This window comes from Onychomys torridus, chromosome 11 (assembly GCF_903995425.1).
Source record: "Onychomys torridus chromosome 11, mOncTor1.1, whole genome shotgun sequence".
Lineage (NCBI taxonomy): Eukaryota > Metazoa > Chordata > Mammalia > Rodentia > Cricetidae > Onychomys > Onychomys torridus.
In genome coordinates this window covers 92,934,352-92,951,453 of record NC_050453.1, presented here as the reverse complement: position 1 = coordinate 92,951,453, position 17,102 = coordinate 92,934,352, and the positions used below count along the sequence as shown (strand labels likewise).

Below are 17,102 nucleotides of genomic sequence, written 5' to 3'. Positions count from 1 at the left end.
GGAAGGGGTAAGTAGTTATGGATTTAGGGATGCTGGGATGCATGGGTGGACAGGACAGAGCGAGAGAGAGAGAGAGAGAGACAGAGACAGAGAGAGATCGAGATCTTTCCCCCTTGCCTCCCCAGCAAGTAGCCTAAGTGCTCCGCAGCATAAGTCGGCTGGGGACGCGCTAGCGACCAAGGACCCGCCCAGGCCACTCTTATAGGCGAGCGCGGGGCGGGCCGGCCGGGGGCGGTGCCTCGCCTAAGGCTCCTATAAGGAGCTGTCCGCCACCCCGGTGCTGAATCCAGCTCTAACACCGGAAAGAGGTGCTTTTGGCTATTGCTGGAGCTGAGCGCCAAGAGCTGCATTGAGTTTGGATTTGAACCTTTAAGGAAGGAGATCCGGAGGAAGAAGATGCAGACGAGAAAGGCAAGCACAGAAAGGGACAGTTGAAGGAACTGTAAACCTCGGTCTCAGCTCGCAGCTTGCAGCTCGGAGGAAGCCCTGCCACGGTTTCAGTGGAGCGTCTGAGGAGCAGGATGGAGTAAAGAAGAGTGTCTGTTTAAGGAGGGTGGGAAGGGGGCTCGGCGGTGCGGAGGAGAGAAAACAGAGACAGAAAGGAAACAGAGAGAAAAGCCAAGGCTGGTGCTTGCGAATTTGGAATTCGATTGGAAGAGATCGTTCACTGGGGGAAATGGATTCTGTACCAAGACTGACCAGCGTTTTGGCTTTGGTGCTCTCTGGCTTCTGGCATTTAGGATTAACAGCAACAAATTGTGAGTACTCAGAACTGGGGGCGGGAAGGTGAGGTGGGATATGACGCTACTAGGAATAAGTACCCACTGTCCGACTATATACGTTCTGGGAAAAAGCTGGGTGAAAACCCTTAGCAGTGTGGTTCTACCATTCCAACCATCCCAAAAGTTAGCAGCACTCTCATGAGCTTGCTCTGCTGGATTGCCTGCCCTTTTTGGAACCACAAAGTTCCCTTAGCCTGCTGCTAGCTCCATGCTTCTTAATCTCAGACACGGTTGCACGGGCCAGGAGCAAGCCTCCAGGGGCAGAGATGCTCCAGCGCCAACGAGTTCAGTGACAGCAGCTGACGGACTGCAGCTCCCTCAGATTTGCAATGTGCTCTGAACACTTCCACCTTCAACCCGCACCCTCAGCACCTAGATCTCTCTACTGTCTTAAGTAGAAGGTTTCAGCTGGGGTATTCTGTAGCCAATAGGCATCGGTGTAAGGGGATTGGAAGTTTGGGCCTAAGAACTGTAGCCCAAATGTAGCTACCCTAGGAGACTAATGGCTGTCCTATTAGAGGAGGGAGAGCTTTAATGCACAGCTCACCATCAATATTCTCGTGCCAGTGAAGGAGCAGTGAGTATGCACTAGGTTGTCCGTGTTTCAACTTCACTTAATTTAATAGGCAGGTATTCTTAACTTCCGGAGATCTGCCACCTGCACTATGTATTTAAAGAATCCAGTTTGTCAAACTTGAATAAATTGCTAAAGCTACAAGAGGCTCCAGCTCAATTGCTCAGCTGCTTCTCTAGGCAGAGGAAGGGAAGTTTTTCCATCTCTGGGAACTCCTAAATGAGAAAGGATGCAATTAAGCCGTCTGTGTTATTTGCATGGATAGCATGCCATGGTCCCTCAAGTTTGTGGGTTTGTTCGTTCATCTTCTCTTCCTGCACTGAACCTTGGAAATGTTACCCAGTTTGGGGACAATTTTATTTTACTTTTGTAATTTGTATTACCAATCTCGGGGGGGGGGGGGGAGCAGGAAGACCTGCTACTGAGGATCCCTCTCCCTTATTCCTTAATCCTTAGAGGATATTGTCCCAGAATTTGCATCCCAGAAAGAAGACAAGTGGATAAATGTTCAAAGTAGGGTCAGTGTTCCTGTGGCCCAAAGACTGGAAAGCTCACAATCCATAGTTGTCACATTTTCTTAAAGTTTGTGTTATAAAGGAGGGCAAAAAAGGCTACCCTCTCTGACAAGGGAGGATAAACTAATAAATTATTTCAGAGATGTACTGAAGCAGGCTACACTCAGTCAGGGAGATTGACTTTTCTCTACTGCCTTCTCCCACTTCTCTTCTCTTGTTCCCCTTTCTTCCTCCTCTTCCCCACTTCTCCTTGAAATTATTCCCATGGTGCCAGATAGAAAGACCCAAAAGCCTTAGTCAGAAAGTAAGCTTCGCTACTGAGCTACTTTCTCTACCTCCTGGACCACTAGAGGTCAGTGTTGTCCAAATGATGCAGAGGTGTGGCTCTAACCTGTGCATTCCCCTTAGCACATTCTGTTATCTGGAGAGCATGAATGCTGTGAATATCCAAAAGGATGGAGTGAGGGATACTGATAAAACGGACAGAGTGCATAGCAGGAGTTCATGTTTTTGGCCTCCTCAAGGATTACCCTTCTTGAAAATTCTGGGAAAAAATAGATATTGGAGCCATTTTTTTTTTTTAAATAAACTTAACTGTGGTCGATATATTTTAATAATGTACATAAAACTAAATGGCATGGGTTTAAGAATTCAGCTTATCTTAGCCAAGGCAGTTGCAAATCCTGGGCTGAGCATTTCAAAAGGAAGTTGGTGATAGTGATCTCCAGAATTTCGCAAGTGACAGTTCCATTTCCCATTTCCAAGCAACATAGCAATTGAGTCAGTGCTGCTTGCTAAATATTCTCGAGTCAGTTTTCTTAAGGAATAGTGGGGAGTGTTTGCTGTACTGTGAAAATTGTATCAATTCAGTAAGCAATAGGTTTTCAGCAAACACTGGTTCTGAGATCAATGCATATTAGTGGTCTTCAGAGCCTGGAAGGCAAAACCCCTCGAGTCAATTGTGAATGTTTCCCAGTTTCTCTAGGCTGCTGCTCACAGTTTTTACTCTTCAAGTGTAGATACTGGATTTGCTATGGATGTGCACTCTGTCCCCATTCATATATGTGCTTTGATGAGTTAGAAGTTTCCTTTTAATTTGATTTGTGGAAATAATTTTGTAAGATTGTTCTTCCTACATTTTAAGGAATATTCCATGTCATTAGTAACAAGCAACCTTGAAAACAGATTGCTTACCGAGGTTCTTCCATGGTGCATAGTTATAGCTGTTAAGTTATAGGTGTGGAGTATCTTAAAAAAAACTTTTAATTGTCTGCCCTCTTTTGTAATGACTTGCTGTTGTTGTTATTGTTGTGCAGTATGTGACTATCTATTTGTATACAGGTTTAATTTCCTCATACTCTGTCAGGAACATGGGTACTTATCTCCACAGGGATAAATTAATGCTTATCCAGTTGCATATTCTGTAAGTTTCTAATTAAGCACAATGAAAACAGAGTCAGGTTAGAAGGGGTCCAGCCATAATGCAGATATTACAAATCTGTGATGAGAATGCAATTACCTACCAGTAATAAAAACCTCTGAAAATTCCCCCATTCAAAACTTTCCGGATATTAAACAGTGAGAGTGTTTCCTTTGGGTATATCCTGAGGGAACTGGCTAATTTTGAATATAGATATAAGAGACCAATGTAAAATTAAAAACTATTACATGTTCAACTCCTTTGACACAAGAAGGTGTGGTATGACTTGAGAGTTGGATTGAATGAGACCAGAGTCTCTATGAAGTTCTAGTCCCAGTGATGTCTCAGCACAGGCGTCAAACACTTAGTCAAAATTGTCCTTCCATCCTGCTAGTGAAAGCAGCCAGCAATTGAGCTACGTGCTCACCCCAAATTGAACAGCAGCTAAATTTCATACTAAGGCTGTTCATCTAAGATTAGGCTGGAAAAAATGTTAATTTAACATGGCAGAGTATGGTGTTCTAAAACAGAATGACTGCATATGATATTCATAGGACAACTATTACTTTAAATATTGAAAAAAACATATTACATGATTATCCATAGCTTTATTTTTTTGAAATAGCTTAGAATAACCACTAAATACCTCTTTGAAATTTGTTGTTGCTTATTAAGGGTCCCAGAGACATGTTATTGTGGTAAGAATGTAAAACTTGCTGTTCCAGATTTTTCTTGCATGCTGAATTTCACAAGACCTGTGAGCATGTTGATCATGATAATAAGGAGATATCAGAACTTGAATTACCTGAAGGCTGTTAACAAACCAAATTGAAAAGTAGTGTGAGCAATGGTTGTGGTGTTTTTGTGAGGCAGAATAAAGGCTGTTCAGTGTTTTCTTTGGCATATAAAGTTATCAGAAGTGAGGGAACCCTGTACTGCTCAGTTGGTGCAGTCTGGAAGCTTTCTCCATCATCAAACTAGCTCACTTTGACCTTTACTGGTCAACATGCCATCACTTTCCCATCACATAGCCCTATATATAAAGCAGATTAACACTTTGCAACAATAAAATATAAATGAAGAACTAGAGGAGGGATATCACAACAAAGGAAAAGACTTGGGAGATGATTAATGTCTGCAGGAGCAGCCACGCTCCCACTTGTGTTCTCCTTCTAAGGAATGGCCACCTTCCTAGCTGTAGTCTCCCGTTTTCTCTGCCTATCTGCTCACTGGCTTCAGTTTTCTTTGAGTGAATCACTTTACTTTTCTGTATCTATTTATCACAAAATGATGTGATAAGGTTCAAAGCATCTCTAATTCCTTTAGATGGTGATTCAGTGTCTTTCAGTTGATAACCCAGAATTGTAATGGAATATCACCTGCATGTGATAATTATTCTCAACAAATAAGGAAATGTAGAATGGGTTTAGTTGCCTAAGAAGGCAGAAAAAGATGAGGTTTTACTTAAAATTTTAAGGAGAAGTTGCTTTGGTTTAATTTGGAAACAATACCAACATTATTAATTTAAAAAGGAAATTGCATCATTCAGTAAAACTCTGCCACCTTTGATGACCTTGTAAAGGTTTCTCACTCCCCCCAATAACCTTGGTTTAATGAATAGAGGCCTAACCTGGGTTTAGTTACTAAGACAATGTTTACTTGTAATGGGTTTTTTTCATCAAGTACTCATACTACTTAATGGTTTTTTCATGTGTGTGTTTGAGATGACTGCACTTTAAAAATGGGAGGCAACTATAATTAGAATACGAATTTAATGTGATTTCAATCCCTACCAGTAGGCATGCAGCATATGTCCCTCACTTACTGCACCCACTTTACAATGCCCATCAGCAAGATGGATGTTAAGTGACTAGTTCATATAAATGAGTTTAAGGTGAGTGAAACTTAACCATGTCCCCAAGATCACTAATCTAGACAATGAGAAAAATCTGAATCCCAACCTATAAACATTTTTAAACACAAACACCCTTGAAACAAAATATCCTCCAATGCACTTCACTAGGCAGTTTGTGTAGCATCTGCAGGAATTTGGCAAGAGTTGTCTACCATCAGCCTCATAACCTTTCCCTTGGAGAAGGGCATGAGTTAGCAATTTTCAACACACCCAACTCTTGAGTCATACCTGAAAAAAGATGCCAAATGCATTCAGATAAAGACAGAAAGTGTGACAGTAAATATCACATTGTTCTAAAAAAAGCAACTTTTTATCTAAGTTTGTACCCAGAGTTGAGGATTTGTTTTTCTTCCCTAATTTTTAATGAAAAATTTGATAGGATATAAAGAAAACCTTGAGGAACAATTTAAAATACGCTGTTGTGTACACACAAGCATAGGACTATGTACAATGGGCATTCTGTCCCGTAAGTCTGTTAATGTCAGACCAGAGTTCTGCTGAGGTAGTGTAGCATGGTGTCATATGTAGAGATGCTTCATATAATAATCTAACTCTCATTCCCAGTAACATTTCCTTCTAACAAAACATGGAACTCTACATTTTATAAACAAAAAGTACTGTCTCATTTCTATTGGATTTATTTGAATGGGCTGGTTATTAATTTAGCCTACAACACCATTTTCCCTTAAAATTTTTCCTCACCGTTTGCCAAGTATACACACACACACACACACACACACACACACACACACACACACACACACACACTTACTAGTGTGGGTTGTGTTGGGAGTAACTGGGAGTAGTGAGAGGAGAGATGGAGATGGTAAGGATCATGATATGTTCCACACATGTATGATATTGTCAACAAATAAATAAAATACGAGTTTAAATTTTCTCAGTCTAGGCTAAGTTCCCCTATTCATATAATTTTTGTAACACTTTCTGTAATTCTTGTTCCTTCGGCTAAGATGCATTACCCTTTGTCATGTTTCATTTGAATTCCTGTATCCAATGGCTAAAGTACTGAGCAAGTGGATGAATGAGAGAATGATCCAGTGGTTTTCTAGCAAGAGCTCTCAATCTTAAACTGAGATTTTTTTCCTACTCCGTCGGCAGAGTCCTGCTTTTAAGATGGTTTGTTTCATACTGCTGTCTTAACAACTATTACTCGTCACTGTTGTGGAGATTCAAAGTAGAAGTGAGCTGAAAAATGAAACAGAAGTTCGGATCACCTTACAGAGTGTGAGGTCTGCCGCGTGCCCCCCACCCACCCCCGACTGCATGCTTCTCTGGATTTGCTGGAGAACAGGCCTAACTCAGGCACCATAAAGTCAACTGTATCCTGAAAAAGAACTCTCTCTATCTACTTGACCTTACTACAACTTTGGGCTTATTTGACTAACTTTCTTTATGTAACATTAATAAATGCTTTCTCTATAATCTGAAATACACATGTCCCATTGCTATAAGAATCTCTTCCATTGCCTTCGGTTTGATATAAAGTGAGCACAAATCCATCTCATTATTCTTATAAAATGACTTTGAGATACCTATGTCATCTTCTTCTTTTTTTTAGGGAAAATTTTTTTTAAAATTATATTTGTGTTTTAATTTTACATATCATCCATGGGTTCCCCTGTCCTCCTCCCTCCCGCCCCTGCCCCCACCTTCCCACCAGCTCCTCCCCTCCATTCCCATCTCCTCCAGGGCCAAGACTCCCCTTGGGATTCAACTTAACCTAATAGATTCAGTACTGGCAGATCCAGTCCCCTCCTTCCAGGCTGAGCAAAGTGTCCCTATGTAAGGCCAAGGTTCCAAACAGACAGCTCACGCACTAAGGACAGGTCCAGGTCCCATAGCTTGGGTGCCTCCCAAACAGTTCAAGCTATTCAATTGTCTCACTTATCCAGAGGGCCTGATCCAGTTGGGAGCTCCACAGCTTTTGGTTCATAATTCATGTGTTTCTATTAGTTTGGCTATTTGTCCCTGTGCTTTTCCAATCTTGGTCTCAACAATGATACATCCACTGTAGAATACTGGCAATGGTCGACAGAAAGCCTGATCTGACCTAGTCTGGTAATCAGATGGCCAAACACCCTAACTGTCATGCTGGAACTCTCATCCAATAACTGATGGAAGTGGATATAGAGACCCTCGGCCAGGCCCCAGGTGGAGCTCCAGGAGTCCAACTGTGGAGAAAGAGGAGGGACTATGTCATCGTCTTAACTTTGAAAGGTATAAGTGTCAAGAGCTGGTGTGTGTTACTCATTTGAAGAACTTACAGATGAACTTAGTTCCAAGTCCTAGTCTTCTTTCTTAAAGTCACATCCTCTGTGTAACTGGAGAAGAGAAGAATAACTAGTAAGACATAGGACAAGAACTCCAGGAATGATAAAAATGTTGACAGCCAGGACAATAAGTCTTCTGTCAAGTCAGTAATAATTGTTCACTGTAGCTATGCATGGGTGCAGTGGAAAGCAGACAATGAACAGCTTCCATGGGCTGGAGCTTCCCAATGTGCTCTTGAGGAAAGTGAAATTGAAACAAAACTTGAACAAACTCAGCAGACTAAAAGAGGAGGATACTGGGGATTGCTGTAGGAATAGAGGAGGAAGTAAAGAAGTTAGTATGGAAAATTTATCTCTCTAAATTTAAAAGATGCAGTTTAACTGGGGAGTTTTATATTTTAAATATCATTCATTTTTATGCACATGAGTGATTTTGCTGTATGAATGCGTGTCACCTACATTCCTGTTGCATGCAGAGTCCAGAAGAGGCAATTAGATACCCTGGAACTGGAGTTAAAGAAAGCCATGAGCCACCATGTGGGTGTTAGGAACTAAACATGAAACTAGCACAGTAAAATTTTAATCTTCCCCATTTAAAACATTTTTTATGTGTGTGCATGCACATGTATGTTTGTGCATGTGGATAATATAGGTCAGACTGTGTGTTATCCCCTAGAAAGCCATATATCTTCTTTGAGACAAGGTCTCTCATTGACCTAGAGCTTGCCAATTTGTCTAGATAGGCACTGGGCTACTCCTACGCATCCTCTGGTGCTTGAATTACATGCATATGTCTTGTCATACACATACATTATTTTAATATGGTGTGTGTGTGTGTGTGTGTGTGTGTGTGTGTGTGTGTGTGTGTGTTTCCTGCCTGGTATCTGTGTGCACATAAAGTCTGTGTGTGTCACAGTGTATGTATGTGTAGGTCATAACCAACTTTGTGCAGTTGATCTTCTCTTACCACCTTTATGTGGATTCCACATATGAAATTCTGCCCACCATACTTCTGTGGCATGTACTTTTATGCTCTAAGCCATCTCATGAACCATATATATGGATTTTCTATAGGTTATAATGTTCAAATTCAGGTTTTAAAGATTTCAAAGTAAAAACTATACCACCTGAGCTATCTCTCCAGAACTCCCCCCGCCCACAGACACACACACTTTTCAAGGATGAATGAGGCATAGAATACAGTAAAACAAAATGTTGGTAAGGGAACTAGCTTAGATGAGTAGAGCAGCTAGTAAGGACTCCAAGGAGGATATGTGAAAGTTCAGTTCATATAGATCTGCAAAGAGAATAATGACCAAGAAAATTCAAGGCACAGGGATGTGCCACTAAGCACACAAAAGCATAGATTTGCAACTAAAATGTATTCTATAGATGCTTCTGTTGTTTGTGACAAATGAAAGCATTAGATGCTCAAAAGTTGTTCATTGCTCTGAAATGAAGTTCTTTTCTGTGAATACAGAGTGGCTGTAATCTGACTGCAGCATATTTCATATATACATGACACAGTTTAGCACACACTGTCTGTATCCATCACTCAGATGCAATCTTTTAGTCTATAAATTATATTGGCTTGTGTCAGCAAAATGAGAACTACTCACTAAGGAATATGTAATTAAACCTGGACAGCTTGGATTCTGTCCCTCATTAACTGTTGGTTGATGGGGCATCTTAACGCACTTTAGTGTCTGCTTGGTTAAGGAGAATTTCTAGAGTTGAGTACTTCAGGTTAATGTGCTACCATTAGTAGTTAATCTTCAAGCATAAATCCCAATGTCTCTATACTGTCTACTTGCCTTTGTGCATGTTCAGGCCAGGGGTTGATTATTCCTCTTTGTTTCCTACATCTGCAGATTCGATTGAGCTTTTCAGAATGACATTAGCAATGGGGAAGACAGAAAGAATGTGAGAAAAATTTCTAACACACTTGCATGCATATAATTTGTAACAATTTGCCTCTGAAGCAGAAATATACTTCTGAAGACAGTCCAAAGTCTTTAACATTTCAAGGAATTTTGCATAACTCATAGGATAGCTCAGTGACTAAAGTACTTAGTGTGTAAGAGTGAGGACCTGAGTTGATCTCAGCACTCAGGAAGAGCAAGATTACTATTATACTTCTGTTACCACAGTGTTCTTAAGGCATCTAACCTACACACACACACACACACACACACACACACACACACACACACACACACAAGAAGAGAGAGAGAGAGATGTGTAAAGCCCCTTAGAACACATAAACACACACACATGACACAAAGATCAATTGATATCCACAAACATTACGTACTTCATATGCATACACACAATCACACAAATATTACATAAGTATACAAACATCACATACATATATACACATCACACAAATACACAAAGCAATAAATCAGTTTGCAGAGTGAGCAGTATTTAATAGGTGTTCTTAGGCTGCTGTAGCTGAATAAATGTTTCATTTCCTTTTCTCTTTCCTTCCAAATATTACTTGCCTTTCCTTGGTCTCCAGCCCTCCTGTTTCTGTAAATTCACATAGCTTGTGCACAACTGGTATCTTTCCCTGAGTTCATTATTGTGTGGAGGGTGTGGGAGGAAACTTAAGTGTCTGCTGGATTCCAGCTATGCTTTGTTATACTGTGTGGGCAGTCACCAAATGTGACGTTTCCCTGTGAGGCCAGTTGAAGCACAGGCTTTACACAGAGCATCCACCTCCAGGACAGTTGGGGATGCCCACCTAATTCCATCATCCCCAGCCATCTGTCTCTGAATCACTCCTCTACCAACTCTACTAATTCACCAAATCTGTAGTTATGGGGAACAACTTCCAGCTCATAGAAACTAGCTGTAGAGAAATTGTAGAGCACAGTCTGCCCAGAGCTCTAGACTGTTGGGAAGACAGATGATCCCGATAGCAATCCTAAGTATAAGGAAGGGGGAATGGAGGGCTCTGAGTTGAGGAAAGGGGGGAATTAGGCATTTTCAAAATGTCAGAACTAAGCCTGTCCTCTGCACAGTCTTCTGGTCTAACCCCACCATGTCCCGCCCTCCAGGGTCCATCCACTGTACCTTTTTTCTCTTCTCATCTCTCCCACTTCTCTCCTTGCTTCATGGTTCATGAATTTCTCTTTCTGTCCTTCTTCCCTCCCTCTGCCTAATTCATTCACCTTTTACTGAGTGACAGTTTCACATGTTGGGGCATAAACTAATGCTTTTACAGATTTCTCTCTCAAGTGCCACATCTAGAGGAACAGGGTCTCAGGAGAGCAGTGGGGATTTGAACATCATTGCAGCCAGTAACCATTGAAGTGTAAAATTCCTAGAAATTCTACCTTAAACACTCACGCAAAATTGTATTTAGCTCTACATTATATTATTGCTTATGATAGAAATATTTTCCTCAAATATTTAATTAAATTGGTGAGCCAAGTGTATTCCTTAGCCCATAGCAGATAACTACAAGCACCAAGACACTTGCCTCTCTCTGTGTCTGTAGATTCCAGGATTCCTGTATTGAAGAGGCCAGTGTCTGTCCCTTCATCTCAGAGAAGCATGTTCCTTCATTTCTATTATCCATGATCTGTAAGCTGTTACTGATCTGTAAGCTGTAGATTATGGTCAATCAATGACAGGAACTAGAGAAACTTAATTCACAGGAGTGGGGAGACCCACCAGCCTGTGTAGTGAACAGAAAAGGAACTTTCATGATGTGCTATCCTCTGCACTCACCTGGGAGAGCAGATCAATTCTGCCCTCTCTACCAGCTTCCCTCACACTGAGCCTTGTGTGTAGCCTGGACTGTGGTCCACAATTTCTTTCTGATAGCCAGAAATTAAGAGACATTACTATCTCTCACCTTATAGTCCTTAGAAATATTTTAGAAACAAAGGGAAGGGCTACAGTTGCTGATTGAAGTGGTGGATCACTAGAGGGCAGAGATAGCATTAGCTAGTGTGTTTGTCTTTGTGAGGATTTTAGACATGCACCCCACCCCAACTTTGGCACTTGATGAGATTTCACTGTGTCACTTGCTTGCTGGCTTGCTACAGTCATACAGAAAGGGGATTTTGTTCCTATCACTGAGCATGTGCCATATATTAGCTGGGTAGGTAGCTGAATTAAGATCATATTCTGCCCAGGTATTACAGTGGGATTTCAATCCACTTTCCATGATTTTGAATCTCAGATATATTTTTTCTCAGCCTACTGTTTCATTGAGACTAACACCCAAAGTTATTAAAACTTGAGGGGTTGTTAATGCTTTCAAAGCTAGTTCTCTCAGATCCCTGTTGGGAAATGACCATGGTGTCCAGACCCATAGATTCTGCCTCACTGTTATATGATGTATCTTATGTTAGCCTTGAAAAGAATCCTTCCTCCATCTCTAAAGGACACCACTGTTATGTAGGGCTACCTACTTATGAAAGTTGCTAGAGCCACTGATTAAATCTTTCTATCACCCTTTCATGGTCAGGACCAACCTGCCAAAATAGCACTATAGCTTGTACTGTCAGCACCTACTGTCTGAGTGTGAAAGATTTAATTTTGATTATTAACTTGTTGGGATTTATAATCACTGTGGAAATGACTTTCCAGTCATGTCTATGAATGATTGTGTAGACTTTAATAATTAATATGGGAAGACCCATGCCAAATATAGGTGACGTCATCTCATGTTCTGGCTTCCTAGACTGAGTAAAAAGGAAAAAGGAAAATAAGTATCAGCGTTCACTGCTGTTTTCTGAGTATGAACGCAATGTGCCTAGCTGCCTCCCCATCTCCATGTCTTCTCCATCGTGATGGACCATGCCATGGAACTATAAGTCCAAGTAAACTCTTGCTTCCTCAAGTTGCTTTTGTATAAATTACAAGATATAAATTACAACCACAAGAAAATAAACTGATAGTGTGTGTCCCATCTATTTTCTGCTCATTGAAAGTCCTTCTAACTCACTGAAGGGTCTCCAGTGCCATAGGATACATACTGGCCATGGAGCTCCTTAGGCGAGCATGCTGGTTTTGTCTTTGATCTAAATCCTTCACTCTTAAATATGCAGCACTGTTCACAATACTCATGCCATGGAATAAGCCAACTATTAATCTTCCAATGAATATGATTATGCAGGAAGGTTGGAACCACAAACCTCTATCCAGTGTCTTCATCCTTGGCCAGGTGCAGTGAAGGACCCTGGCTGCTGGCCACAGAACATTCATTTGATAATGAAGAATGACCCTTATATCACCTTGCTCTCCTCATCAGCTGCATGGAGAGTTAGACCAATAGATTCTTTGCTTTAATTTCAAGGTCTTATGAGCTTGTCCTTTCAACCTCAGGAACCACTTGACTTCCTGCAACTTATTTTTCAGTTTCTGCCTTGACTCCTTGGACATGCTTCCTCAGACTTAGGGAGTCTAAAAAGACATTTCTCAATGTCTTTTTCCTTGGAGGTGTACCTCAATTCTTCTGTAAATTATTATGGACAAGAAAGGTCTTTGATTATCCTGACTGTTAACCACAAAGCCGTCAATAAATATTTTGTTGTAAAAAAGCATTGCACAGCAAAGAGTAATTCCATAAATACTGAAGCTTATTTTGAAGGCAGAATATTTAGTTTTCTAAAGGAAATTTTATATAAAATTTCAGCATTTAAAAGTAAATTACAAAGTACTGCTTTGGAGAAAATGGGGGCAAGATTTCCCAGAATTCTACACTTCAGCACATTCTTTCACTTCTGATTTTTTAAGGAGGGGTCTTGTAAAGTTCCCCATCATTGATCAAAATCTCTCCCTAGTCTTTCTTCCTCTTTCTCTCTGTACTTGTGTATGTGTGTGAGTGTTAGCTCATGGAGGGCAGAAGACAACCTTGATGTCAATCTTTGTCCTTGCCTTCCAGCTTGTATGAGACAGACTACATCACCACTGCCCATACCAGGCTAGCTGGCCTGTGTGCTTACAGGGATTCTACTGTCCCTACATCATATCTATCTATAGGGTGCCTGGGATTATACATGTTCTATGATGTCTGGCTTTCCATCGTTTCTGGGAATTCCACACATGTCATCAGACTGTGTTGACTAGTGCTTGCCCCTCTATGCAATTTCCTAGTCCTATCTAATTCTTAGTTGCAAGAATCTAAGTTAATAATTATGTGAAAAATAATCATATATTAAAAAGTTTTAGAGAGAAAAGATATAAGTGTCATTATTCAGACAGCTATCGCCTTGCTGGGGTCGGACAGGGGGACCACTTTGTTAGCATAACACTGAATCTGTTTCAATGATCAGTGAGTGTCTGGTAATATGATCTCTGCCCAAAATCATACTAAATAAGTAGCTACCATTTTCTGGTGTTATAATACATAATAATTATGCATATTTATATGGTAGAGTATAACATTTTAATGCACTGTATATATTGCATTATGATCATACCAGGATATTCAGCATATTGCCTCAAGTACTTATCACTTACTTGTTGGTTGCCTAATAGCAACACATTCTGGCATTCTTAACTATACAGTAGGATTGTCTAGCTAGTGATAAGGTCTTGTATATTTCAGATAACTAGAAGAGAAGCTCCTATTTTTATTTTTAACCCTTTGGAAAACTGATTTGCTCTTGCTGCTATTTATATAAGTGTCATCTTATTGGCATTTACTGATCTGAAAAGATAGCAGCTTGTCAAAAAAAATTGCCTCCTCACCTTGTTCTCCTTAATTTGCAGTCAAGAACTATTTTTATGTTAAGGAATGATCTTGTAAAGGCCCTTGAATTATCCACCTACATCCCAGGCATCTCCTTGAGACCTCCTCAAAAGAAGAGATCTCATGTTAGCTATGATTAAATTGTCCGTGTATAGCACAGTGAATGGCAAAATAAGTACCTGATAAAACTGAAGCACAGACAAAATGAGTGAAACTCCTGCCAAACCAGCAAGCCCTCATCCAGGACGTGCGGGGCACCCCACCTTATCTCACACCTCTTTACATTGTGGTAATAATGAATCCTGGACCATCATCAGTGAGAATGGCCCAACACTGCCTTCTGCTGACCAATGTGAGTGGAAGAAGAGACAAACACAAATAAATGCATTTGTTGAACGTCTGGATTTGACGTTGGTGACGGACTCTGGTTCAAGTGCTAATTTTTATCACATCCTTAGTGCTTGTCTGAGCAACATCTGTGCATTCAGAGCTTTACTGTCCTCACTCTGCCCTTTAGGGAACTCCAAATGCCTTATGTTATATTTCAATAGAATCTAATATTGTTTGTTATAATAATTTAATATAGAACATGATATGTAATACGTTAACACAAAACAATTAACATTATACATATATGAAAAATATGCTACCCAATTTTGTGATGGGGTGAGATATGTGTGTAGGGTATGTACTTTTTCATGTGGGTGTGTGCACAACTGTATGGGGTTATGTGTTCATGCGTTTACAACTACATATAGAGAACAGATGTGGACATTAGCTGTCATCTTCAACCATTCTATTTTTTAGACAGGTTTTTTAAACAAGCTTTGAGCTCATTTATCTGACTAGGCTGGATGACCAATGAGCTCCTGAGATCAGCCTATTTCCATACTCCAAGTGCTAGGGTCACTAGGTTTATGTGGGTAGTCAGGATTCAAACTCAAGTCCTCATGTTTGTATGGTAATCACTTTACAAGCTAAGCCAACTCCCCAGAAGACATACCTAATTTTTGATGCATTATTTGTTTTCTATTATGGTTAACATACCTAGTAGATTTGCATGTGGGAATTTTCTTTACATAAACCACTTGCTCTGGTGACTGTCAGGATTTATTATCCCCCAAAGTCAATATTGACTTAGGTGTCACCTTTGTGAATATTTACCTCCCCAGATAATGAATTGAAATGAGCATTTGAATGAAAATTAATATCTATTTATTTTCTGAAATCGAATCTTTTGTGAAGAGGGTGGAAGGTGTGGAGTCACGTCCCACAGGAGCTGCTCTGCTCAGGATAGCTTTGCAGAAGGCTGCCTTGCATTCTGTTTACTGGAACTATTTCTGTAAATTCTTTAAGGGTGCACTGTTTTCTAACTAACAGACAGAATGTGAGCTTTGAATATACTCAGCTTGACATTTCAGTAACAAGACCAGGAGGTGGTAATGCTTAAATACATGGAAAACAGACATAGCATGGGCTGATGAATACCTTGACCTTTGTATTTATTTAGGCTACAGTTTATTACCAGAAAAACACAGGACAGCTCCAACAATGGTAAAGTGAGTACAGCTATACATTTCCCATTGTGTTATGATACTGATTTGTGTTTTCACACTCCCTGAAAACATGTATCATGGCAATGTGGGTATGGCTCTGTGTGTGTGTGTGTGTGTGTGTGTGTGTGTGTAACAGTGTTCATATATTTGCTTTGAGAAGTTAATGTTTGTGGGTTCAACAGTGAAGGCACTTTCTTCCAAGCTTGCCACCTGTGTTCCATTCCTGAAAGCCACATTGAGAAAGGAGAAATCAGTTCCTCCAAGTTGTCTCTTTCCTTGACACATGTGCAGTGACATGTGGACACACATACACACACACACACACACACACACACACACTCACATCATGGACTAACCAGTTTGAAAAGAAATGCTGTATCACTTGCTTCCTTGTTGTGGTGACCCAATGCCTGTGAGAAGCGAGTTAAGGAAGGAGGACGTTGCTTCCAGTATCACCCCATCCAACTGTACCAGATGTGACAAAAGCCATCTCTATGTGGCAGAAGCTTGTGACTGGGACCTCGTACCTCCTCACATTCTGGCAAGACAAGAAGCAGGTAACAGACAAGAAGTCTAATCAAACACCACAAAGCCACTTCCGGCAGCTAGGATCTGTCTTCTGAAGGTTCCACAACCTTCCCAAACCACCACCAGCCACTTGCTGGGAAGAAAGTGTTCCAAGGGCCTGTTTTGGGTATTTCATAGTTATTTCTTTATTTTATGCATCTCATGTGTGTGTGTGAGAGAGCATGTGTTCATACTGTGTGCATGTGGAGGCCATAGAAGAACACTTTGGAAGCTGGTTCTTCCCTACCTTGTTTCTGAGGCAGGGCTTACTGCTTTTGCCATTGCACTGCATACTCCAAGTTAACAGTCCATGAGTCTCTGGCTGACTCTTCTGTCTCCACCCTCCCATCTGTGGGAACACTTGGATTACAGATGTGTTCCAACACATCTGTCTTTCTATATGGTTTACAAGTACTGAACTAGGGTCATCAGGTTTAAGTGCAAGTGTTTCCCCTGGCCTGGCATTTGATATTAAAGCCATAACAGTATTACATGTCTTTTTGTAGACATCATTTAATACATCAGACCCAGTTTTATTGTTTCAAAAATTTCAGTCTACAATATAGATGTTTCCTATTATTCTTGGTATCATTTTTGTATCAATTCTAGATTCACATTCACAATGTATTACCTGAGTAAAGGTTCATCCTGTAAAGTAATGATTCAATAAAAGTAACAGGGTAGCTGCTGCGCATGGTTATATATCCAGGGAAATGATTTTATACTCTATAAAATGATATTTACATGCATTTACTTTTTTGTTTCTT

The 17,102-nt window shown here is 40.5% G+C and overlaps 1 protein-coding gene across 3 annotated transcripts in view; it reads left to right on the top strand.

The window, feature by feature from the left end:
• The first annotated feature begins 202 nt into the window (after positions 1-202).
• LOC118592981 (contactin-associated protein like 5-1-like) overlaps positions 203-17,102 on the top strand; it is a 934,683-nt gene continuing 917,783 nt past the window's right edge. For all 3 annotated transcript variants that reach the window (XM_036202117.1, XM_036202118.1, XM_036202119.1), the window contains exon 1: positions 203-758. In XM_036202117.1, the coding sequence (XP_036058010.1) occupies positions 677-758 (82 nt within the window). In that variant the 5' untranslated portion in view covers positions 203-676. The remainder of the gene's footprint in view (positions 759-17,102) is intronic.